The 27062-nt window shown below is 38.4% G+C and overlaps 1 protein-coding gene across 1 annotated transcript in view; it reads left to right on the top strand.

The window, feature by feature from the left end:
* The window catches only part of MAN2A1 (mannosidase alpha class 2A member 1), a 197661-nt gene that overhangs the window by 104596 nt on the left and 66003 nt on the right, over window positions 1–27062 (top strand). Inside the window, exons 11-12 of the mRNA XM_055144979.1 lie at window positions 8795–8909; window positions 10616–10683. Of these exons, the coding sequence (XP_055000954.1) occupies window positions 8795–8909; window positions 10616–10683 (183 nt within the window). The remainder of the gene's footprint in view (window positions 1–8794; window positions 8910–10615; window positions 10684–27062) is intronic.

Raw genomic sequence — 27062 nt, 5'->3', positions numbered from 1 at the left:
AAATTAAGGAAAATGAAGAACCAAACAAAAAGTGGGTCTGTGGTTTATAAATATTCTGTGAAAAATATTCTGTGAAAAGATGCTAATCTAGAGAAGCAGTTAGGTGGTTGAGCAGAAACTGCATATGTAAGGCCATTAGTTTTGCTCCCTGGCACCCAAAGTATAGAAAAGTGTGCAAAGCATACAGAGCTAGTAATCTAAAATTGACTGATACTATGAGTAGAGGAATTTTAATTAGATTTATGTCATTTTATTTATATTATTTATATTATGCTTTTTTGTGTGTTTTGATGGTATGATTTGGAATTCCTTTTGAGAAATTTGGGCAAAAATATTGTTGGTTTTATTGGTTGCTTAAATCCTTATGTATTTGAAGTATAGTATCCTGCTGGTATTTTATTGTATTTTTATTATTATTATTAATATTATTTGGTTTTTGAGTCACACCCAGGGATGCACAGGGGTTACTCCTGGTTCTGCACTCAGGAATTACTCCTGGCGGTGCTCAGGGGACCATATGGGATGCTGGGATTTGAATTTGGGTTGGCTGTGTGCAAGGCAAACACTACCCGCTGTGCTATCGCTCCAGCCCCAATTTTTTTCCATTTTTAAAATTGAATCACAGTGATATACACATTTTTAAATTGTTCATGATTGTATTTCAGTCATACAGTGTTCCAATACCCGCTCCTTCACCAATGTACTTTTCCCACCACCGGTGGTCCCAGTTTTCCTCTCGACCCCCCAATCCCACCACCTGCCACTATGGCAGGCACTTTTCTTCTCTTTCTCTCGCTCTTTCTCTCTTTCTGTTTCCTTATCTTGCTCTCGCTCACTCTTTCCTTTTGGACCTAATGGTTTGCAATACACATAATGAAAGATTATCAGGTATATCCATTTACCTATGCTCTTCCTGCCCCTCCCCCCACACACACACTCTTGTGGTCAGCTTGCAAACATTGACCTGTTCTCCTGGCCCCGGTTTACCCTTACTCTGGGTATTAGTATCATACTTTATGTTTATTTTTATATCCCACAAATGAATGCAGCCATTCTATACCTGTCCCTCTCCTTCTGACTCATTTCACTCAACATGATAGTCTCCATATCAATCCATTCATAAGAAAATGTCATAACTTCATTCATGTTAACAGCTGCATAGTATTGCATTGTATAGATGTACATAGTTCCTTTATCCAGTCATCTGTTCTTGGGCACTTGGGTTGTTTCCAGACTCTGGCTATTGTGGATAGTGCTAAAATGAACATAGAAGTGCAGGTGGTGTTTCTGCTGTGTGGTGTTTTGGGTCACAGATGGTGTTTTGGGCCCTCAGGGTATATTCCCAGAAGCATTATTGCTGGGTCAAATGGGAGCTCAATTTCTAGTCTTTTGAGGAATATCTTATGTTGTTTTTCGAAGAGTCTAGATCAGTCAACATTCCCACCAACAATGAAAGAGAATCCCTTTCTCCCCATGTCTGTGCCAGCACTGGTTGCTCTTGTTCTTTCGGATGTGGGCCAGTCTCTGTGGTGTGAGAAGGTATCTTGTTGTTGTTTTGATCTGCATCTTTCTCATTCCACTTGTTTGGTCAGTGGTGTTTCATCCTTGGAGATACCTTTAGCTTCAATGTCTTGGAGGGTTTTGCTTACGTTTTCTTCCATATACTTTATGGATTCAGGTCTGATGTTGAAATCTGACTTTTGTGCATGGTGTTAGAAAAATGCTCATGATGAAGAGTATTTTTTCATGTGCCTTTTGGCCATTTGTATTTCTTTTATGAGGAAGTTTCTGTTCATTTTGTCTCCCCATTTTTTGATTGGGTTGGAGATCTTTTTCTTGTAAAATTCTACCAGTTTTTTTTTATAAACTTTGATATTAACTAATTACCAGAGGGATATTGGATAAATTATTTTTCCCATTCTGTGGACTATCTTTGTATCTTGACACCATTTCTTTTTAGGTGTAGAAGCTTCTTAGTTTAATGTAGTCCCATTTGTTTATCTTTGCTTCCGTTTGCCTGGTCAGTGGTGGTTCATCTTTGAAGAAACCTTTAACTTCAGTGTCATGGAGGGTTTTGCTTACATTTTCTTCCATGTACTTTATGGAAGTACTTCAGGTCTGATGTTGAGATCTTTAATCCCTTTTGATCTGACTTTTGTGCATGGTGTTAGAAAAAACCCTGAGTTTGCTTTTTCACATGTAGCTCCCGAGTTGTCCCAGTACCGTTTGTACAAGAAGCTTCCCTTGCTCCAGCTCATACTTCTTGCTCCCCTATCAAATTTTAAATGTTCACATATTTGAGGGTCCTGACTGTATTTTAATCTTTCTTATGCCTATAGATAGATACTTGACATATAGTGAAAACACTTACGATAATGGTGTTGGTATGTCTTCCATAGAAAGCATTTTTGAAAGTAAGGTCAAGGTATTGATTTTCCTTTTCACCTACTCCTCTCTTCTTAGACTTCAAAAGTTCATCTAGGGCGTGTAGGTTGCTCCAAGGGTTGGTTCTGTCCCCTGCACTGCATAGTCCCCTATGCACCTCCAGGGGTGGCCCCAGCAGGAAGAAGGGAAAGTGAAGCTGCTCAGAGTCAGACTTAGGGAGCTCTAAGAAGAAGTAGAAGAGTCATTCTTCTCTACCTCCTGCCTGCTACCTGTTTGACTGCCATCATTGAGTTTTTACTACAGGACATTTTGTCTTGTAATTTTTCCACAAGGCCTATCATTAGTTCCTCCATATGTCTTATATTACTTTTAGCATATAAAATTCTTCCCATACAAAATTGCATGTTAGAGAAATAAGATACAATGATTTTCAAGTGCTTGACATTTATAAATTTGCTTTGCTTCATTGAAAAGTCATAAACAATAATTAAGTCATTAGCCCAGATATTTTAAGAAACATAAATTAGGAATAAGAAGCAAAGAGTCATTTCTCATTGGTTGTTCCCTTGTTCTTGGACTGTTGTATACTGTTTACTCAGATCTTGAGAGAAATGCCCCTTTGTACAAGATCAGGAGTTGGTGATTGCATTTGGCTGCTAGTAATCCCAGCCCCAAACAGACAAGATCTTGTCTGTGTGTTTTTATGTCATGTGCAAGTCTCCGGCGGCCAGTTTAGGATGACGTCCCAGTGTTGTCCTCAGGGCCCGTGCTCCGCTAGCTTTCTCTGCCACACAATCATGCTCTCAGCAGTTGATCAAACATTTAATGTAATTATAAACCAGAGCAAGAAAACATCTTAGCATTTGGGAGGATTATTCCAACCATGACACAAGAAAATGAATTAGACTGGAAACTGGCGTAATGCTTTTTTGTTTTTAATTTTGGGCCAGACTCAGCAGTGCGCACTGCTTCGTCCTGACTTTGTGTTCAGAAATCGCTCTTGGCAGACAGGGGGCACCGTATCGGGTGCCGGTGTCCAACTCTCATTCCCCCCATGTGTCCCCATGCCCCGGTCCACCTCATTATTTCCTTATGGGTCCCATGCCCCAGTCCACCTCTTTGTTGCCCCGTGAATCCCCCATGCCCCACTCCACCTCATTAGTCCCCCCACCCCAAAGCCCCCCATACTTGGAGTTTTCAGTTCTGCAATCTGGCACCCGGGATTTGTTAGCGTTTGGTACTGTCTATTTGCCTTATTTTTCTTTCTCTGTATACTGCAGATGAGTGAAAGCATTTGACATTTGCCCTTCTGGCTTATTTCACATAAACTCGATACCCTCAGTACTCACTCAGGATGTTGCAGACTGCAACATTTCAGTCTTTTCTCATGGGTGTGTAGTATTCTGTTGCATTTATAACTCCACAACTTCTTTAACATTCATGTATTTGGAAATCTGAATACTTTCAGTACCTGGCTGTTGTACTAAGAACTGTAATGAGTGTGTGTGTGTATGTGTGTGCTATTGTGCACACACACGGGTGCTATTGTACTAAGAACTGTCTGTAATGACTGTGTGTGTGTGTGTATCTGTGTGTGTGTGTGTGTACATCTTCTCAGACTAATCTTTTTGTATTTGGGTGTAAGTGTCAGAAAGAAATTGATGGGTCATCTGGGAGCTCTCTTCTTTCTCTTTTGAGAAATCACCATGATGTTTTCCATAGACTTTGAACCAAACATTCCAACAAAAACTGATTGAAGATTCCTTCTTTATTTCATCCGTGTCAATACTGGCTGTTTTTGGCCGTTTGGATATATGCCATTCTCACTGATAGGAGAGGATACCTCATTGTTTTGGTTTGCATGTCCCTGATAATACAAGTGGTGATCAACACTTCCATAAGCCTCTTGACCATCCAGAGGTCATTTTGGGGAAAATATCTGTTCATCTTATCTTTCTATTTTTTGATGGGGTTGTTTTTTTCTTGCTGCTAAGCTTCATGAGTTCTTTATATATTTTATATACTAGCCTACTATTGATATTTTTACTTTGGTCTGATTATTTACCATGTAGAAATTTTAATTTGATGTTGTAACATTTATATATGGATTCTGGTTTAGTCTTAAGATCCTTTTATTCACTTTGAATTAACGTGTGTATGATGTAAGGTACAGATTCATTTTCATTAATTTTTTTTTTATTGAATCACTAAGAAGTCCCTTACAAAGCTGTTCATGATTAGTCGGCGTTCTAACACACTTCCCTCCACCAGTGTAAATTTCCCCATCACCCCCCATTTTCACTTTTGGCATGTTTTCCCAGTTCCATTTATTGAAGATACATCCCTTACTCCATTTTATACTCCTCTGTCATAGATTAACTCTTTGTAAATCTGAGAGTTTATCTCTGGATTCTCTATTCTATTAGTTTAAATATATATCTTTATGATAGTGCAACACACTTTTTTAAAATCACTATAGCTTTGTAGTATATTAGTATAAAGGTAGAAAACATGATACCTCCCAATTTTTTTATTTCCTTTTTTGGGGGGATGGGGCAGCAGATTTTAGACCACATTGGTAGTGCTCAGTCTGACCCTGGCTCAGATCTCAGGAATGTTTTGTGGCAGGGCTCAGGAGACCATTTGTAGTGCCAGGGATTGAGCCTAGGTTGTCTGCAGGCAAGGCAAGAGCCCTACCTGCTCTACTATTGCACCTGTCCCCCATTTCTTTTTTTTTTTCTCAGAATGATCTTGGTTATCTGGGAGTTTCATAATCCCACATATATTTCAGTAGAGTTTTAAGTTCTTGAAGAATGTCATTGCAATGTTCCTGGGTTTTTATTGACTTAGTATAATGCTTTGGATAGGATGATCATTTTGACAGTGCTTTTGTGTTTTGTTTCTTTTTGGGGGCTACAGTCAACTGTAGGAGGGATGACTCCTGGCTGTGCTCAGGGATGACTCCTGGTGGGGCTCTGGGTCTCATAGGGGATCCTGGTCAGTTGCTTGCAAGGCAAGAGCCGTTACCCACTGAACTACCTCTCCGGCTCCCATTTTGAAGGCATTAATCTTTCAATCCATGGACCGTGTAATATTTTTTCATTTACTGGTCTCCTTTGTCTTTCAGTAGTGACTACACTTTCTGATGTGTAGGTCTTTGGCATCTTTTGTTCAGTTTATTTCTAGGTATTTGATGTTTTGATCCACTGACTTATTGACAGTGTCTCTGATCACCCAGGGTACACACCACATGTGGGTATCACATTGAATACACTGTACTAAGAAAAGTGGTTCTTCTTCTTCTTTTTTTTTTTTTTTTTTTGCTTTTTGGGTCACACCTGGCAATGCACATGGGTTACTCCTGGCTCTGCACTCAGGAATCAGCCCTGGTGGTGCTCAGGGGACCATATGGGATGCTGGGAATCGAACCCAGGTCGGCCGCGTGCAAGGCAAACGCGCTGTGCTATTGCTCCAGCCCCAAAAGTAGGTATTCTTGCCAAAGTTTCATTTTACAGTTCAGTAAAGTACTGCTGGAGAAAGTGGAGTACTATTAATGAGTACCCCTTAGTAAGAAACAAATTACAGCACCAGAGTCAAAATTTTAAATGGAATAGTTGTTTGATTTCTTTTAGTTTATTTGCATGAATGCAATAGAATTTTATGTATTGATTTTGTAGACTTCTATTTTGCTGCTTTGGTATATTGTTTTAAGAGATTTTTTTGTGGCAGACATCATTAGAGACATATGTCTATTTTCACATCATCTGCAAATAGTGATAGTTTTAATTTGGATCCCTTTGTTAATCTAGTCTGGTTGCTGCAGCGTGAACTTATACAAATAGATTTAATAATATTAGTGAAATTAGACATCGTTATGCCTGATTTCAGAAGGAATTTTCAAGGATTTGCTGTTGAGTTAGACATTGACTGTGTGTGTTGTAAATGGCCATGCTGTTTTGAGGACCATTTATTCCATCCCTATTTTGTTGAGGGATTTTGTCATGAGTGGATGTTGACTCTTGTTAATAGCTCTCTCTGCATCATTTGAATATGAATTTTCCTTTTCCTTTTGTTACTCTCGGAGAGCGTGGCAAGCTACTGGGAGTCTCCCACCCGCAGGGCACAGCCTGACAAGCTACCCGTGGCGTATTCGATATGCCAAAAACAGTAACAACAAGTCTCACAATGGAGATGTTACTGGTGCCCGCTCGAGCAAATTGATGAACGGCAGGATGACAGTGCTACTATGGTTTATTATATTAATTGATTTCTGTACATTGATCCTTTCTTATGTCCTTGCAGTCAATTCCAATAAAATTTTTTGTTTTGTTTTAAAGCAAAATGGCTTTATACATTCTGAGAAAGTGTTTGAGGAATGCAGAGCTGGTTTTCTGTTGTCATCTCATTCAAAGGCTAAGCATGTGCCTTTAGGATGAGAATATTGATTTGTGGCTTTTATATAATTTGATTCAGATTCTTAGATAAACTTTACTTACGTTTGTGTATGAATTTTAACTGATAGTGAACATAGTTAAATTCTTTTATTCTACAGGTTTAGATATTCCAATTAAGAAATAGCTGTGTAAACAATAAAAAACTTTCGTTGTGAAACTTGTTTTTATTACTGAGCTGTATTTATTCATAAAATGTTTTGAGCTGGTAAAAATATTTTTTTTACCAACTTAGAAGATACTTGAATAGACTGAAATTAACTGGATGATGTCTGGAACAGAAATCACAATATTTTGATAATATAACTTTGCTGTATAATCAGTTATTAAATAAGTAAATATTGATTATCACATAACTTTAATGCTGTACTTTTTTTTTTTTCCTTTTGGGTCACACCCTCGATGTTCAAAGGTTACTCCTGGCTCTGCACTCAGGAATTACCCGTGGCACTGCTCAGGGGACCATATGGGGTGCTGGGAATTGAACCCTGATCAGCTGCGTGCAAGGCAAACAGCTTACCCACTGTGCTATTGCTCCAGCTGCATAATGTTATACTCTTAAGAAAGAAGTTCTTGGCTGGAGTGATAGGACAGCGGGGAGGGCATTGACTTGCACGTGGCCAATGTAGGTTCTATTCCCAGCATCCCATATGGTTCCCCAAGCACTGCTAGGAGTGATTCCTGAGTGCAGAGCCAAGAGTAACCTGGTGCATCGCAGAGTAGCACTGCACTGTCCTGTCATCTCGTTGTTCATCAGTTTGCTCAAGTGGGCACCAGTAACATCTCCATTTTGAGACTTGTTTTTACTGCTTTTGACATATCAAATACGCCACGGGTAGTTTGCCAGGCTCTGCCATGTGGGCAAGATACTCTTGGTAGCTTGCTGGGGTCTCTGAGAGGAAAAGAGGAATTGAAACAGGGTTGGCCGTGTGCAAGGCAAACACCCTACCCTCTATGCTATCACATCACAGGGTGTGACTGAAAAAGTGAAAAAATAAAATAACAAAGAAGTTCTTCTAACCTTTACAAATTTAATTGCAATTGCATGCAACAAAGTGCTTTAGGCATAGATCCAGAACAGCTTCCTGTTTAGGAGATAATAATTTAATCACTCTGCAAACACAATAAACTGGAAACGCTTTTGTACATATTTCCCAAGGTTTATTTCGGGGTACCTGCTCTGTAGAGCTTTCAGGAAATAAGACTAAACTTGAAAAATATTCAAGGAAGTTTTTTTTTTCCCCTATGTGATGGTAATCAGCAGTGATGGTAATGTATCAATGTGGTATCACATTAATCTCGAGTCAGCTGATTCATAACCATTTCGTGAGTCAAAGACATAAAATTACAATTTGAATACAGTTCACAGTTTCAGTGACCAATTGAAATAGAAGGGACAAAGGCAATTATCAAAATCTGTGAAGAACTTTTTTCTAGTTCTTTGAATAAGAACATGAAACTAGATTCAACAAGCTACCTAATTGAATTATATAGGAGTTTTAATTCTTTGAAGTGTGTGGATTGATTAAATTTTCTTGTGACCAGAGTTAATCTCATCTCTGCTATTGTCCTTTTTTTAAAATATCAAAGTACTGTATTTTTGTAGAATGTCTTAAATCTGTTGGTTTGATCATGCTGAATACTTTTAATGTTTTGATATTCATGAAAAGTGTAAGAAATTTGAATCAGTTCATGTATTTCTTTGAATTGATTGTGTTTTACGTATCTAGAAGGTTTTCTATTTTAAATGAATCTTTTTCTGTGATAGCTTCCACTTGATACTTTTTCCCTAAAAACTAAGTTGTGAGTAAAAAAAAAAAAAATCATTGCATTAGAGGTCCATTATAAGTTTCACTTTATAAATACAGGATGAATTGTTTATTATTTACTTTCTTAATAATGAAAATGAAGGCATTCAAAGTTTTTATTTCTCATATTACTGAAATTTTTGCATCCAGGCTTTCTCATTCATTACTGGATTTGAAGAAAATAATTGGACATTCGACCCTGCTTCTTCTTTTGAAAGATAAACGCTCATATGACTTATTCTCTTTTGATACCCTTCTAGAAATGGTAAATTGTTATCTTATGTATTTCTTAGATGTGCAAATTTTTTGTTGGTGTTGTAGTCTTGGACTAGAATAGGAGGTAACATGAAAATGAAAAAAGACATTGAAATATGATTATTTGTGCATTATTCAACAAGCTACCTACATTACTTAAATTTATATTATTTCACGTAAATTCTTTCTATTTGACTTATATTATTTTGTGCTGACTTAAGTCTCAGTAGAAAATAAACTACTGAACATATGTGAAGATAGGTGAAAACATAGGCATTTAAAACACTTTGAAGGTAGTATTATAAGGTAACTGAGCATTTTAATTGGTTTTTGACTGTGACTTGAATTAGAAGTTTCTGGATATTTGAACTTCTATAAATCTTTAGTCTGTACTTGCTAAGACCCCAGGTTGTCTTCTGAGTTGGGGATGGACCCTTGTAGTGCTGTGGGCAGTGTTAGTGAACTTTCCTCACCAGAGCTGCCTTAAGCCTGGTTTCCTCCCTGTGACCCCTCTGTCTGTCTCCTGGGTCTCACTTATGCCGGGACTTATGCCCGTGATCCCTTTGCAATATCTGGGGGGCAAACAAAGTGCCATGTGTTGCAGTGGTACTGACTAGTTAAGGAAATTAAGGAATTCAGAGATGTACTATCCACTTCAATTTGTGCTCCTTATCACTTGGGCCTTGAAAAAGTTGCTTTCTGTGAGCCTATCTGTAAATTAGGATGGTAGCATCTATTGTAGATTGTTCCCTCCTGGGAGCAGATGAGATGATGATATGGAAAGTGCTCTGAGAGGCAGAGCAGGCAATTCTTTTTTTGTTTTTAATTTTATTTTATTATATTGAATCAACGTGAAAAAAAAAAAACCAAAGCTTTCAGGTATAAGTCTCAGTCACATAATGATTGAAACCCCATCCCTTCACCAGTGCACATGTTCCACCACCATGAACCCCAATATACCCCCTCCCACCCAGCCCCCACCTAAGTAGCTAATGATCTTTATTTTATTCTCTATACTTTGAACACATTCAATATTTCAATAGAGAACTCACTATTATTGTTTGGAATTTTCCCCCAACAGTCAGGCCTGCTGAAAAGGCATCATTTAACAGTTTCTTTTCATTGCTGAGAATGAAGATTCTATGAGCTGGAGCGGCAGCAATTCTGAAGACAGGAAGGCAGTGAGAAAACCAGTTTGACAGTCATCCTCTTTACACTTATGCTTGGCACTCAGATATTTGTAAATTTCAGTTTATTTACTCTTAGATTCCACTTATGTAATGTGACTTTATACCTCTGGTATGAAATATAACTTCAGTATGTTCATATGGGGATGTTTATAATCAATGATTATAGATATCCTTGTTAAAGTTGCAAGTGCAATAAATGGATGTAAGGTTTTAACTCTCTGAAACACAGAAACAAAAGTATAGTAAGATTATCTTACAGAATTGTCTCTAGAGCTCTAGAATTTATTTGGGTCCTAAATGGGATTATTCATTATGAGTTTTGGTCCTGGTAATATTGCATTAATTACATTTGTAGAAATATCATACTCACAAAGAAATATCTTGAAGTTTGATGGCTTTTTGTATCTGGAAAAAATAACTATTTTCCTATTGTGCCATCTTCAAGATTTTTACAAGGTAGTATCACATAGTTAATTTTGAATCTTAACTGCTGAATTAAAATAAGCATTCTTCTTTATTTTTGTAGGATTTGAAACAAAACAAGGAGGACTTTCAGCCACAACAAAAGATTGTAACTCTGAATGGAAAACCACGGTAAATAATTTTGTGTAAACATACTGTATTTCTAACTTGGCTCTCTGTTTTGATAATTCTGTTCTCTAGCTAGCAAATAAAACATTAGAGAAATCTTATATAAACAATTTATTATTTTTAATTTTTTTCCTTAGAAGTGAATTTTGTTCATGTTTATGTCGTGTTCAGTACTATTAGCACAGTACTTTAGCTATACTCAGACTATTACAGCATATTTCTTACAGTTAAAGCATGGAATGATAATTCTATAGCTTTATAGTCAAAAAAATCTTAGTAATATTATTTTTAGCTTATGTTTTGATATGGGCTGGAGCGATAGCACAGGGGTTGGGCGCTCTCCTTTCACATGGCCGACCTGAGTTCCATTCCTCCACCCCTCTCAGAGAGCCCGGCAAGCTATCGAGAGTATCGAGCCCAAGAGGCAGAGCCTGGCAAGCTACCCATGCATATTGGATATGCCAAAAACAGTAACAATAAGTCTCTCAATGAGAGACGTTACTGGTGCCCACTTGAACAAATCGATGAGCAACGGGATGACAGTGATAGTGATGTTTACAGTTGATAATGCTCTGTTTACTATATTTTTATTAATCCTTTTGCCTGTTTGTGTGTGTGTGATGTTTGACAGGATGTGGGGCTTCTAGCTAGCTCTGTGCCCAGGGAAACCATGCGCAGTGCCTGCGGTAGAGGTGGCTCAGCTGCCCACTGTAAGGCAAGAGCCCTGACCACAGGTGCCACTGACTCCCTTAACCCATTTGTAAATGAAGAAGATTTAAGAATATGAGAGTTTTTATTATGCCTTTTTTTCCCAGTAACTTTTAATTTGTGCTAATCAAATTGTATCATTGTTGGTCGATTGATCTATGCTTTTGTAAATGACAAAGGTGTCCAGTAGACCTGGGCATTTAATTGTTGACTACCTGTGATTGCCAAAGAAAATTTCTTATGCTTTTATTGGCAATTATTTACCCATTGAATGATCAGTTTTTAATACCCATCAGTACCCATACCTGAATACACAACAAATTTTTGTAATGTAAATTTTTACTATGCAATTGAGAAATCCACAAATTATAAGATCAGAGAATAGTTGTAAAATGTAATTCATGATTTTTACATTGGTATACTTCTATTAATTTTTAGTCTTCAGGCTAGAGCCTTGATGAAGTCTTTAAAGCTTGTTAGTTAGGATGAACAAATAATTTTGTGAAAAGAAAAATTAATTATGTCATTACAATTATACTGATTTTTTTTTACCTCCCAATATGTAATAGTTTGATGCATTTGGGTTTAAATGACTGTTGCTTAAATTTTGTGTCCCTAATGAACTGGTATCAGTAAATCAGTTTGACTTTTGACATATTCCTCTTTTTCTTTTTCTGTTTTGATGATGAAATTCTGCTTTTATTAATTTTATACTGTAGCATGACTTATGCTTGCTCTAAGTAACTCCTTCTCTGCACCCTCATAGCTGTGGGTGTAGGGCTGAGTGTTTGGAATTTGATAGGGTGTGTCAGTCACCTCTCTCCCATGCTGCCTGTTAGCTCACTTAGCGGTGGTGTGAATTTAGTTTCACTTACAATGAAAGAGGAAAGTTGGAAAATACAGTATTGATTAAGGAACATATATTTTTGAACTTTATTATTGAGGTTTTATTGCAGGCAAAATCTTCGAAGCTGTTACTACAATGATTAAGTTTTGAATAATCCTGTTTAAATGGTTTGTTTTAAATAATGTTCTTCATCTTAATATTTTCCACAGTTCTTTCATACCACATGTCAGTGCTACTCTCTTCATACTTAGGTGAAATTAAAATCTCATTAATAGAAGTTCTTATAAATTTGATTTTAAAATCTGTATTTTGACTTCTCAATCATGATTTTTTTATAGTTACCAATTCAATAAAATTGGTAGTGACAAACAAAGAAATCATGGTACTCTAAGATGGAAGAATTTGATACTTTGAACAGGTACTAAAAGTTGAATAATTGTACTCACTCTTAGTAAGCAAAAATGGTATGTTTCAGAATTATGGCAGTATTTTCTCAAATTCTTTTTTTTTTTAATAATGTAGGAGTACTGCTATTTATTCAGCCATTGATTAAGCTAATTGAATTGGGCATGAACTCCACATTATTTTATTCAGAATCTTAATTTTATTATTTTATTATTATTCTTTTCCTCCCCTTCTTATTGATTCACCATGAGATTCGGTTACAAAGCTTTCATGTTTGAGCTTCGGTCATACAGTCATCAAACATCCATCCCTTTACCAGTGCACATTTTACATCACCAAAATCCCTGGTATTTCTCCACCCTACCCACTCCCCCACCCCCCCCGCCCACCCCACCCCCATTCCAACCCTTCCCCTGCCTGTGTGGCAGACAGTTTCCCTCATACTCTCTCTCTTACATTCACTATTTTGACACCAGTCTTACCACCACTCAAACTTGCTGAAAAGGCAATGCTAGACGATTTGTTTTGTATTGCTTGTTATGGATAGAATATAATGTCCAGGAAATTCTGCATCGCTCTCTTCGGGAGCTTTAGTTTATTGCCTCTGGGTCTTGGCTGTTGATGAGATTACATGGCGCAGTGTTTGTGTTGCAAGCCATATGCCCAAAAGTAGAGAGAGAGTATGGGGAATATTGTCTGCCATGAAGGCAGGGGGAGGGTGGGAAAGGGGGGGTGTGGTGGGGATTGTGCACTGGTGGAGAAATGGGTGATCATTGTGTGATTGTAACCCAAACATGAAAGCTTGTAACTAACTCATGATGATTCAATAAAATTTAGAGAGAGAGACAGAGACAGAGATTCCATGGCGCTGAGGGGCAGTTTCTGGGTGTGACTGCCAAGCTTCTGGAAAACTGGGGACCTGGGGGGAGGAGGCCCAGTCCTAATCCCAGCGGGTTTGGGGATCTCAGTCACGGGTTCCTGCATTTCTGGGTTTTCCTGCTCTCCAATGAGGTTCATCCCATCTTAGGTGAGGCTCGTCCCTTCTTGAGGGAGGTTGTCCAAGCATGTGGAGAGTGGCCTTGTGCACGGCGGTGGTCGGGTTCTGGAGGTTTTTGGCTTCTAGGGTTCTGCTTGGCGCAGGGAGGGAGACTCAACCTGCCCCCCTTCGAGGTGAAGACAGCCTGGCACAGGGTCAGGATATTCTGCAACGCTCTCTTCTTACCTCCGCGCCACTGGCCCTAACTTCAGCTTTTGATCTCATTCAAGATTTTGGGTCTCTGAAATAAGGCCAATAAATGAACTTATATAGCTGAGCTGGAGGTGGTTTGTGGGTGTGTCTCCCACATACCTAACTTTTGGCTGTTTAATTTCTTGGTAAACTTGATCCCAAATTTTTGGGGTCTGCCCAAAGGCACAGTGTCATTTTTGGAGTTTTAGGAAGCCTGAAGGGACCATCAGGCTGCTGATGCACTCACCCTGAAGGTACAGGTTGACCTGCTTGCTGGAGGCACCATACCCCCAGTTTCTCAAATTCTTCATGAAGCGTCTTTAGATGCTCCCAGTCATGGACTTTTTTTTAAGGCTAAAAGCATTACTATTATTTGATCCTCAAATTATTAATGAATAAAATATTCTTAATGAAGATGTCTTGCATACCAAGGAAAAGTTAACTGCTATATGGTTTGAATTAGTTATTTTTACAATGTATATCAAAAGTTCCCGTACTTACTTGTTTGATAGCCCTCCCATTCCCCATTTAATTTTTTTTTATTACAGCACTGTGATATACAAAGTTATAGTAGAGTTTGAGGCATACAGTGTTCCAGCATCAGTTCCACTACCAGAATTCACCTCCCTCCACCATTGTCTTTGCCAGTGTCTTTGGTTCCCTCCCGCCCCCTGACCTGCCTCTTTGACTGGCACATTTTTAAGTTTGATTATTGTAGCTTGAGTCTCTCCTACTTACCGTGTCCTTGACCATGGTTTCAATATATACATAAACCACAGCTCTAGAACACTCTGCCTCTACCCTTGCTACCTCCTGCTTACCTTTTCTCCCTGAATTTCTTTCCTTATTTGTCCTTATTTCTGTAATCTAAAGTTAAGGATTCTCCCCTTTGATGACTTGTCGTCTCTTATGCTAAATACCACATGTGGTATTGATCCTTATTACACTTTTGTTTCACTTTTGGTTTGCTGCCACACGCAGTTGTAAGTAAGTAAGTAAGTAAGCAAGCAAGCAAGCAAGCAGGCAAGCAAGCCAGGGCTTACTCCTGGCTCTGAGCTCAAGTATCACTCCTGGGAGCACAGAAAACCTAAGGGTTCCAGGGATTAAACGCAAGTCAGCTGTGTGCAAGGCAAATAACTCCACCGCCTGTTCCTCTGATTAACTTCTCTTAGCATGATATACTATAGTTCATAGTTGCAATTAATTGTATGATTTCATGTACCTTGCAGCTGCGTAGCATCACATTGTGTGTGTGTGTGTGTGTGTGTGTGTGTGTGTGTGTATCACACCTTTATTGCTCACTCATCTGTCACTGGACAGCTGGTTTGCTTCCACATCCTAATTGTACTGAGTGCTACAATAAATGCTGGTGTGCATATGTCCTTTTGAAATAGTTCTGTATGCGTGTGCTCTGGGGGTAGATAATCATGGGAAGTCCGTTCTTTTCAGAGCTGTGGGGGATGAAGAAGACAACGTTCATGGCGGCAGCAGATAAGAATTCCTGTTTCACCACATTGCCACCAAGCAGGTGGTTCCTAGTTTTTCTGTTTCGTGCCGAGGTCTCTGTTGTCAGATGATATCTCATTGTCATCTTGATTTGGATTCCTAATTATAAGTGCTGTTGAACACTTCTTCATGTGACTATCTATTTGCCATCCATCTGTAATCTTTTGAGAAGTGTTGGTTCATTTCTTGTTCCCATTTTTATAGGGCTTTTAAAAAATATCTTATTGATCTTTGTGAGTTTTTATATGTGTTGAATAGTAACCCTTTATTTGATGTTTTCAGTACAGATATTTTCTCCAATTCCTTCAGATATATTTTAGTTTTAGCTAGCATGAATTTTTTGCCATGCAGAAACTTTTTAATTTGATGTAGTCTTATTTGTTTATTTTTGTTTCTGTTGCCTTTGACAATGGAATCATACTCTTGAAAGCACATTTGAGGACAAATCTTTGAGCATTCTGCAGATAGTTTCATCAGTGGATTTTGTAGATTTGTCAGCTCTCAGGCAAGGTTCTTTGATGAACTTTGAGTTGACTTTTGTGTAAGATTAAAATATGGATTCAGCTTCATTTCTTTACAAGTGTTAGTTTTCCCAGCACCATTTGCTGAAGAGGTTATCTTTATTCCACTTCATGCATCCAGTTTCTTTGTTAAAATTACTTGACTGTAGATCTGGGCATCTGTCTATAGGTATTTGATTCTAACCCATTGATCAGGGAGTCTGACCTTATTCCAGTACCATGCTGTTTTGATCACTATTACTAGCGATATAATTTTTAATTAGGTGATGGAATACCTCCCTTTTTATTTATTTCTCAATATGGTTGTGGCTATTTGGAGTGTTTTATGATTCCATATAAACTTTTCATTGACTGTTCTAAGTCCTTAAAGAATGTCATCAGAATTTGGACAGGGATTGCGTTGAGTCTATAATAATGGCATCTGAATTTGGATGGCAATGTCATCAAAATTTGAATATTATTGGAATTTGCATATCTTCAAAATTTGGATGGAGATTGAATTGAATCTGTATGAGATGGTCATTTTTACCAGATTGATTCATCCAGTTCATTGACATGGGATCTTCCCATTTTCCAAGGTCTTCTGTCTTAAGTTACAGTTTTCATAGTATGAGTCCTTCACTTCTTTTGTTAACTTGATTCTTAAGTACTTGATGTTTGCAGGGCACTGATTTGAATGGAGTTTCTCTCTCTGATCTCTTTCACTTCTAAGTTCATTACTGGTATAAAGCAATGCGATAAACTTGTGTTAAATTTGTAGCGGACAACTTTGCTATATTACATTTTTTCTAAGAGCTTTATAGTGATCTCTTTAGTGTCTTCTGTGAATATCATGATAACTTTTGACCTCTTTTTTCCAGTTTGGATCCCTTTGATTTCTTTTTCCTGCTTGCTTATTATTGCTAGGGCTTATAATTCTGCATTGAATGAAGTTAAGACACTGGACATCTTTGCCTTGTGCCCCATCTTAAAGGGAATGTTTTTAGTTTTGCACCATTGAGGATGATATGACTGTGGGTTATGGGTGATGATCACAACCTTTAGCAACCATCTATCCGACCCTATTCTGTTGAGGATTTTTTTTTTTTTTTTTTGCTTTTTAGGGTCACATCTGGCGATGCACAGGGGTCACTTCTGGCTCTGCACTCAGGAATTACTCCTGGCAGTGCTCAGGGAACCATATGGGATGCTGGGAATCAAACCCGGGTTGGCCGCGTGCAAGGCAAACGCCCTACCCGCTGTGCTATTGCTCCAGCCCCATTGTTGAGGACTTGTATCAGGAATGAATTTTGGATCCTGTTAGAAGAGTTCTTTGCATTGATTGATGTGAACGTATGATTGCTATCTTTCCTTTCATTGATAATGCTTATTACATTCATTGATTTGTGTATATCACACCGTCCTTGAATCCCTGGGAGGAGTCCCATGATGGTGGTTTATGATTCTTTTGATGTGGTATTGGATTCAGTTTGCTATGATTATATTGAGGATTTTTGAATCAGTCTTTATCAGGGAAATTGGTCTGAAATGTTGATATTTGAAAGACTGATGAGTAAAGTGGTTTTTCTTTACTCATTGGGGTTGTGGTTCAGAATCCATCTGAAATAGGACTCTTACATGGGGAGATTCTGAACCAGGATTTTTTACTTGGTTTATTTTAATTAAACAATAATTATGAATTATTGTTTCAGTTTATTTGCTTGTGATTAGCCTCTTCAGTTTTCTCCTTCCTCCTCACTCAGTTTTGGAGATTACAGCGTTCTCAGAATCTGTCCATTTCTTCCAGGTTCTCCTGCCTAACTGCATAAAGTTGTTTATAACTTTTCATGATATATTGAATTTCTGAGGGGTCCCTTGTAATTTTTCATCTCTGTTCTGCTTTATTGATGCATTTTTCTTTTATTCCTCATTAGCTAACCATCAGCCTATCTTCATTATTCTTTAAAAGAAATGGTTTCATTGTTGCTTCGTATTGCTTTCTTGATTTCTACATCAATGATTTATATTCAAGTTTTTATTTGTTGTTCCTTCTTCAGTTGTTCAAGTTGTGTTTTTAGATTGTTGATTTTCACATTTTCTTCTTTACTATTGTAGGCCTGTATTTTTTTTTAATTGAATCATCATGAGATACAGTTATAAAGCTTTCATGTTTGAGTTTCAGTCATACAATGATTGAACATCCATTCCTCTACCAGGGCACATTTTGCACCACCAATGTCTCCTGTATCCCCACACCTCCCCTCCATGCCAACCCTCCCCCTTCCTCTATGGTAGACAATTTCCCCCATATTCTCTTTCTACTTTTGGGCATTACGGTTTGAACTATCGGTACTGAGAGGCTATCACATTTGGTCCTTTATCTACTTTCAGCACACATCTCCCATCCCAGTCAATCCCTCCAACCATCATTGATTTATTGATCCCTTCTCTATTCCAGCTGCCTTCTCCTCCAGCTCATGAGGCAGGCTTCCAACTGTGGAGCAGTATTGCTGGCCCTGTGTCTTACTGTCTTTGGGTGTCAGTCTCATAAGTGGGCATGTATTACTAAATATTTCTAACTTTTGCTGTGTTACATCAATTCTGAAAGTTCATTTCTCTATTCTCTATACTTTCAAGGAATCTTTTTATTTCTTCCTTGATTTCCTGCTTGATTCAGTTTCTTAACAGCTTTCTTTTCAGCTTCCGTGCATTGCAGTTTTCCCCCATCTTTTTTTTTTATGGTTGATTTCTACAATACGGTATTGTGATGCATGGATGCTTATTATGATTTCAATGTTAATGAATTTGCTGAATGTTTGAGTCATGCCCAAGTTTGTGATATATCCTGGAGAATGTTCCATGTTCACTAGAGAAAAATATGTGTTCTTTTTTTATTTATTTATTTTTTTTTTGTGGTTGGAGAGCCCTGTAATTGTCAGTTGATCCCAGTTACTCTAGTCTTCATTTAGGGCTCCTGCATCTTTACTAATATTCTGTTTTGTTGATCACTGTACTGATGAAATTGTTATTGTGTTTCTTTATGTGTGTGAGCAGAAGCTTTATAAACTTTGCTCATTCTTCATTTGGTGCCAATATGTTGCTAAAATCTGTACTGCTCCTATTTCAGTAACACACACACACACACACACACACACACACATATACACATAGTGCGATTCCCCCCTTGGAAATTTATCTTCTTTAAAGGCAGTGAACAGAAAGCACCCCCTAGTGTGTCTGAAGTTCCTACTGTCCCTGGATTATTCCAGCATCTGCCACCCCAGGGTGAAAGTGGTATCTGGCACTCTGGGAAACACTAAGCAAACCATTTATAATGGGCCTTAATGCAAAGTTTTTTCTTAATTTTAATTTTTAGGCACTTATTTATGTAAAGTTTCAGGCATTTAGTGCTTTACCACTATAACTATAGCCAGACAGTGTTTTAGCTATGTATTTTTTCTTGATTGAAAATTTGTGATTATTTGTAGTATTGTTACTGGTGGTTTCCCTTGCAGGTAATCGTAACCTTAGGCCGTAACCAGTGCGCCCGCCCACCCCCCCAGGCTCCCCAGCACCCTCCTGTCCATTGTATTCCCTTCCTTCTGTTCCATTGGCTACCTTGCTGTGGATCTTAGGTCCCACATATGAGTGAGATCATTCTGTTTCTCTCCCTTCCCAGCTTTTTTTTTTTTTTTGGAAAGTAGAAAATTTTATTGGAAAGTAGAAGATAAAAGAAAAGGAGCTCCCCGAGTGGGCGAAACTCAGTAGAAGACTTAGAAGACTAAGTTTCCCTTTCTTTCTGACTTCAGCAGCATGACGGTCTTGCTTTCCGTCCATGTTGTTGCAAATTGCATAATTTTTTTTCTTTCTTAGAAATTGTGTGTGTGTGTGTATATGTATGTATATGTATATATATATATATATCAACTTTTTGATTAATTCCTCTGTAGTTGGGCATTTGGGTGGTTTCAGAGTGCAGTGATGAGGATAGGCATATGTCCTTTCACATTGATGTTTTGGTGTTGGTGATAGATACCAAAGGGGTGTTTGGGGGTGTCTGGTGGTTCCTTCCTACCTTTCTGAGAGCTCTCCTCTTGCTTTCTGCGGAGGCCAGGCCAGCTGGTATTCTTGCCCCATGGCGAGGGACCTCTCCCCACAGCCCCGCCAGCAGAGCCGCTCCCAGACTTCTGGGTATCTACTTGCTCACGTTCCTTGGGCACGGGCACCTGGGGAATGCAAGACAGGTAGCAGGTGAAGAGATTTAACTTTCAGGTTTCCATCTTTTCTAGCAGAACAGAGTTTCATAATGCTGCCTTGTCACATGAATTGTATATGTGGAAGCCATATGAATTGACAAGGTATAAAATGACTATTTAAAGGCAGAAACCTCTCTGAGTACATAATTAAAATTTTATTAGTATGACTTCAGTATATCTGACATTTTATTTTTCTCAATAGGTATAAAGTGATTTTTTCCCTCTTCTTCTTGGTCATACTGGTTTGGCTCAGAGCTTACTCCTGGCTCTGTGCTTAGAGTTCATTCCTGGCAAGACTCAGGGAACCCGGTGGGGTGCTCGGAATTCATACAGGGCAAGTGCCCTGCCTGTCTCTTCTTCTATTCCTGACATTTTTATTTATGATAGGTAACTCAAAGTGTTACCAATTTTGTAAATAAATTACATTGCGATGACTTCATTAAATCCGGAAATTAAATTTTTTTCAGTTATCTTTTAGTTTGGGAGTGTTTTGCTCAACCTATCATTACAAATTTGCCTTTAATTTTTAACAAGATATTAATTGGTAAAGGAGTCTCTGCTGGCTAAAATACGAAGGGTATTAACTGGAAATAAGACTTGAGCAAATAGAGGTGCAGTATCAATGCTTTTTAGACTTCCATGTGATTTCCAAATACCAGCCACATGTAAAAAGTTCTTAATCCCAGAAAAGACAGTGAAAAGCTGTAATAAAAACGTAGCAAGCTGTTATGGGCAAAGGGTCTATGAGTAAAATGAGGAGAAATTGCTGTGAGATGGGGTAGGTGTAGAATGATAAGAAGGACAGTGCAGAAGAAGGAAGGTCAAGAGATGTCTTGTAAGAATGCAGAAACGATAAGGAGGAAGATAACAGGCTTGTGGACAAGAGTTGAACACACACATAGATTTTCCTTAAGAAAAAAGAGAACAGAGATGATGATCAAAGAGATAGTTGATAAAAAGAATGTTTTCTGGGCCGAAAAGGCCTTGCTTTCTAGATGAAAAGAACTAATTTCTGGGTAATATAAATAAAAAGAGAGTTACTCCGAATACATCTTGGAGGCTTCAATTAAAAGGAATCGGACATATTGCGAAAGGCAGAAAGACATGTGTTGTAGAATATGAACAAAAGCTGGATGACTTAGATTCTTCACTGTTCCATGGAGACCATGGAGTTTTTACTGTTAATTATGTTTTACATATAAAGGCAACAAAAATAACATATGAAAGCATTTTTTAAAATACCACTGTTACTTTTCAAAAACAAATTTAGGAAATTTACTGATAACATCAGCTCCGATGAACTTACATGCTAAATCAAAATTTAAGCCCTTTATATATATATATACATATATATATGTATTGTAAAATCTAAATCTTTAGCTTAAATATGATACCAGTGATCTATGTGGTAGACCTTTTATAGTTTACTGATTGAAACTTGTGACTTTAGATCCTCTTAATGTCTAAAGAGAGAGACAGAGATATATAGGAAATCCTTAATGTTAATGCCCAGGAAGATTTAATTGGTAGGACTGCTGGTGAGAAGAGGTTTTCTCCTGCGGTTCCTTCATTTGCTGTTGCTGATTCTAGAGTCCCAGTAACGTCTCTGCTGAGGAATGTTTTTAGGTTCTGTGCCTCCTTGCCCAGCAGACTAGGAAGTAGCTCCATTGACCTCCCACTTCCAACTCGAGAGGAGCGTCCGGGGTAGATCACTTGCTTCCCACTGTTCCTGGTGCTCAGTCATCCCAGCCTGGGTCCAGCTGTCTAGGGTTCCTCTGCTTCCTAGGGAAACCGCTACTTTGGGAGTCTGGCTCGCAGGGATCTGGGCCTAACCCAGGGCTCTCGCTGCACTCTGCTCTCTGTTGTCCTGCGAGCTGGAGTGTCTCCGCGGGCCACCTGTCCCAATTTCTATCCCTTTTCCGTCCCTGCTGGAAAACGTCCTTCCAAACACTCCTCTGGTTGAGCAGCACTGACTCTAACCCGCGAGTCCACCAAACTCGGAGCTATTTAGATTGTTGACTCTCCCGTACTCCTAAGTACTCAAAATTTGTTTTGAAATTTCTTTGTTTCATTTTAAGTAGTGTTGATCTTGCAATGCTTGAGCCACTTGTACAAGTTTGACCACCCGGTGCATGGACCCAGAGGAGCCGGGGGGTGTCCTGGGGAGGGTGGAGCCGGAACCTTGAGCCACAGGTCCTGGCTTGTGTACTTTAAGCCCAGTAAGCTACCAGGAGTATACAGCCCTCATCACAGAGCCTGGCAAGCTACCCATGGCATATTGGATATGCCAAAAACAGTTAACAAGTCTCACAGTGGAGATGTTACTGGTGCCCACTCGAGCAAATCCATGAACAGTGGGAGGACAGTGCTACAGTGCAAGCTTCCTCAGTCTTAGATATTTTTTTAAGTATTGTATTCTTGCACTTTCTGAAGTACTACTTTTTTATGATTCTTGCATTTGGCAGTTTAAAGTCGATGCTGGGTTGCTTTAAATAATAGAATGACATATATTTTCACTATCATGTAGAAGTTTGAAGAAATGTTTTTCATTAGACAGTCTCACCATTTTATAATTGATATAGAATATATAAAGCTCTCAGTGCTTCAGGATGTGGTGTCTTCTGTCATTCCTTTTATCAACTTTATGTGAATTTTTAGAAGAATCTTCTTTTTTAGGCCTTTACTGATGTGCTTTTATTGGATTTAGATTTTATTTGGGGAAGTGGTTGGATAGATTGTATTTTAAGTGATGGTTTTAATTTTAATTTCTTGAAAAGCAATGCTAAGTAGTTACATGTTCAGTGAACATGCTAAATTGCCTGGTTAGTATATGTTTTAATTCCCTTTTATGGCATATACTTTAAATCAAACTTTCTTAACTAGCCATTGTAGTTCTACTTTATGGTTCTCAAATTGTTCTCATTGAATACATTTATACAGGATGTTTTGGTTGTGTGGCTTGTCTAATGAAATTAAAATGATTTTTTTTCTTTTTGCTCCTAACATCAGTCATAATCAAGAAAATGTGTAAAATGGGGAAAAAGTATGTTTATATATATGATTATGGATGAAGTTTTTGATCCAGGTATTTATTGTACAAATACTAAGTGATTCTGTTCCAATATTGCATTAAGAAACATCTTCCTTTCTAAGAATTTTTATCCCAGGACCCATGGTTTGCAGTACTGCTGGTGATATTTGCACAGTGATTCTTGGCCACACCGTCGTCGCAGTGCCTGCTCCCGCCGCCATCCGTGGTACCCCTGTCTGAGCTTCCTCCCAGAGTCCAGTTCTCACTTTCTGTGTCATTCCTGTTGTCTTCCTTTATCTCACATCTGAGCTTCTCACACCATTATTTGGCTAGACTTGTGTCAAAGTAACTCAGATATCTGGAGTGTGAGTGATTCTCCATATTGCTTTGTAGTGAAGTGAGGGATGATTAGATGAAATTCAATACAGGTTTATTTTTCTACTTTCCTAATACCCTCGGTTCACAAGAAGTCAGGCTGGGGCTAGAGCAATAGCACAGCCGGTAGGGCGTTTGCCTTGCATGCGGCTGACCCGGGTTCGATTCCCAGCATCTCATATGGTCCCCCAAGCACTGCCAGGAGTGATTCCTGAGTGCAGAGCCAGGAGTAACCCATGTTCCTCACCAGGTGTGACCCATAAGGAAAAAAAAAATGTCAGGCTGATTGGAGGGGTGGGAAATGTTGGGGCATTGTATGACTGAGATAGAGAAGCATGACTGACTTGTAACTGTGTATTTCACAGGCAATTAAAAAAACAAAGAAAGAAATAGAGCTACTTGCCAGACTAGGAAATTTTAGATATTTTTATAGGCCCTTGAAATATGCTTAAAATACTATAAATAATGAAATGACTTGTGAATTTTTCTTCAAAATATATCCTTGTTTTATACCTTTCTGACTCTGCATTCACTGTAAATGATGTTTTCTCTGTTTTGTATTTTTCTCCGTTGCTCATGGGCTTGTATAGGAAGAGTGTCACTGTCAGGGCCAATATTGTTTCTGGAAGTGTTTTGAAAATAGAAAGTGGTTTGTGTTTAGTTCCTTTCTCATTTTTACCACTTATGTAATGGCTCAGTAGCATGAAGAGATGTAGCATCAATAAAAAAATTGTTGTTTTCTTCTCACCTAAAAGCCTCATGTAAGATAGATTCCAATGCCGACAGGGATACACAAAATGAATACAAACATGTTTGCCTTTTCTGTCTTTAGCAACAAAACAGTCTTATTTTACTGCATTAACTTTTAAGGTCTTTTTTATTTGTGGAAATCAGCCTATTTATGTACTGTGTGTTGCTTCAAAGTTACAGCATTCTAGCCATTGAAGAAATAAGATTTTCTTCCAGGAGATGAAAATTACATTTTGATTGAACATCATTTCTTATGTAGTCACCCATAAATATAATGTCTTTTGCTGTCTTTTCACAAAATGACTACAGATGTGATTTCTGAATTGACAAGAAAATTGAACATCTTAATGTTTTAGGTAAAACAGATGGTATTTTTGTTTTAGACAAAACTCTGAGTGAAAGAACCTTAATTGGCAATAGTCTCCTGGGGTCAGCCAAATTACATACAATTTTTACATCTGTTCCATTTTTATGATTTTAATGTCAAAAATACAAGAATAGTTTGAGCAGATTGTTTGTCCTTTTCATTGACTTGCTGTTTTTCGTACACTCTACATCTAATTGGAAGATATTTTGGTACTATTTTGCTTATAAAAGGTATAAATTGCATATTGATTGTACTTTGGTTGTATGCTTATGTCTTTAAAAATACTTTCCCACCTTGGGAAATCCCTGAAATACATAGTTGTATTGATGAGGGTTATCGCTTTAAATCTGAGCGTGGTTCTTTTGTTCCCAGTAGCAGTGAACTGTGGACATACCAATTTAGTACTTTAAATATTGTGATGGGAAAACTAGAACTGGAGCTATTCTGCTTTCAGTTCCATCGCCTTAGAGCTTCATTTTTGTTAAGGCTTTACTTGTATTTACTTGGAAGAGAAGGTGCCAAAGAAGGTGATTTCCAGGGCCACTACCAACAAACATTTGGTTTTCTTGTCTGTTGAGATATGTCATTTTCACAGCATTGATTTGATAAATACAGGGAGAGGAAGTTTCGGAAAGGAAAACTCAACTGCGAAATAACCAATCTTGACAATATCATAGGAAATGAGTTTCCAAAATATCACCACATTGCAAAATGAAGGCATATTGTATTGTGATTCTATTCCCCCAAGCTCTTGCAGAAAGTAAGAATTTACTGAAAGGTCAGTTGGTGCTGTCCTTGTAGGGAGTAAGAGACATTCTTGGGCTTCATCATCTTGCCGATAGCCACTCTCTCTCAGTTGTGCATTGCAGCCCAGTGAGGTTGGAGCCGTTTGGACTGAGGGCTGGGTTGCAGAGCCTAAGGTGACATGACACTTGGGGTGCTGTAGAAGGTTCTGGAGATCAGTGTTTTAGGTAAATAATTAAGGGACAATTATTCTGCTTGTCATCCAAAGACAATTTAGGGTCATCAGGGTAGAACTCTAAATATAATCCTCAGATACCTTCAGTATTCAAGGTCAACCTACAGCTAGACACTTGGTCTAAACGCCTTCTTCTCACTGCCTTCTAATAATGGGTATTTCATCTTTAATGTACCGCCATACCTGCCTCATCCTAACTTATAGTCATGGAAGATTTTTCCTTCTGATTGATCACGCAACCATTTCTACATTTTTAAAAAAGAAAAAAAAAAGCATTCTAACAAAATGTGTTATCTATTTCTGAAATTCCTTGTCTTATATTTCTACTGTCCCATTAATTTAGGTCAGTTTTTCTACCAGGACTATTATAACTGACTGCTTAGTCTTCCTGTTTACATCTTGTCTCTTTAAATCCTTTTTCTACCTGACAACCAGAAGTATCAATTAAAAATAAAACCCAGGGGCCGGAGAGATAGTACAACAGGTATGATGCTTGCTTTGCATGTGGGTGACCTGGGTTCGAGTCCCGGTACTGTATATGGTCTCTGGAGCACTTATAGGAGTGATCCCTGAGCACAGAGCCAAGAGGAAGTCCTGACCTCAGATGGGTATGCCCCCTTCTTCTCAAAAGAACATTATTGGAAGATCTTGGGCAGTCATGTTGGTGATGTTGATGTGAGTAATTATATAAATCAAAATGGCAGCTGGGTGTAGTCCCAAAGTAAACGATGATGATTATGACGACGACGATGATAAGATGAAAGTCTCTGCAGGGAGATAGCTTGGTGGCCAGGGACACATGTTTTGCATGCACGGAACAAGGTGTAAGCCCTGCCCCATGTAGCCTCAAATAGTATTAGGGCACCATTAGCCTCAAATGGTACCCCTGCACCACCTGGCCCAAGCACTACTGTACTGAATTATCTGTCTTCGTTGACCAGGGATCACCAGCGGTGTCCCGGGGGCTCCTAATCACCGCTTTGGAGTACCCCTTCCCAAATAATAGCACAAAATGAAAAATTAAACTGCTTGGTTTAAAACTTCAGTTCTAAACTAAACCAGAACCTGTATAATAAGTTTGCTTGTGGTGACTTAGCGATACTTGTCCTCACTGTGATTTCAGGCACCTTTCTCCCTCTCTCTCCATATATAGGTGTTTCCGAGGTGCCTTTCACTACCCAGGCTCTGCTAGAATAGATGGTGGGACTATTCTGAGATAACAATAATTGCTTATATTTGTACAGTCATTCTCTCACTCCACTTAGAATTGCCTCTCTGTTTTCTTTTGTCTGTACTGTTATTTCTCCAATTATTTACAAAATCCATGCATTTAATAGTGTTTTATACTTGCATACTTCTGGAAGTAGAGAAAAGTAATTGTGATTGCTCATTAAAATCCCAGAATCTAGAGGGAGTACCCTTGTTAAAGT

This window comes from Sorex araneus, chromosome 1 (assembly GCF_027595985.1).
Source record: "Sorex araneus isolate mSorAra2 chromosome 1, mSorAra2.pri, whole genome shotgun sequence".
NCBI lineage: Eukaryota > Metazoa > Chordata > Mammalia > Eulipotyphla > Soricidae > Sorex > Sorex araneus.
Note: the sequence above shows the minus strand (reverse complement) of the source record. Positions and strands in the feature narration are given on the sequence as shown.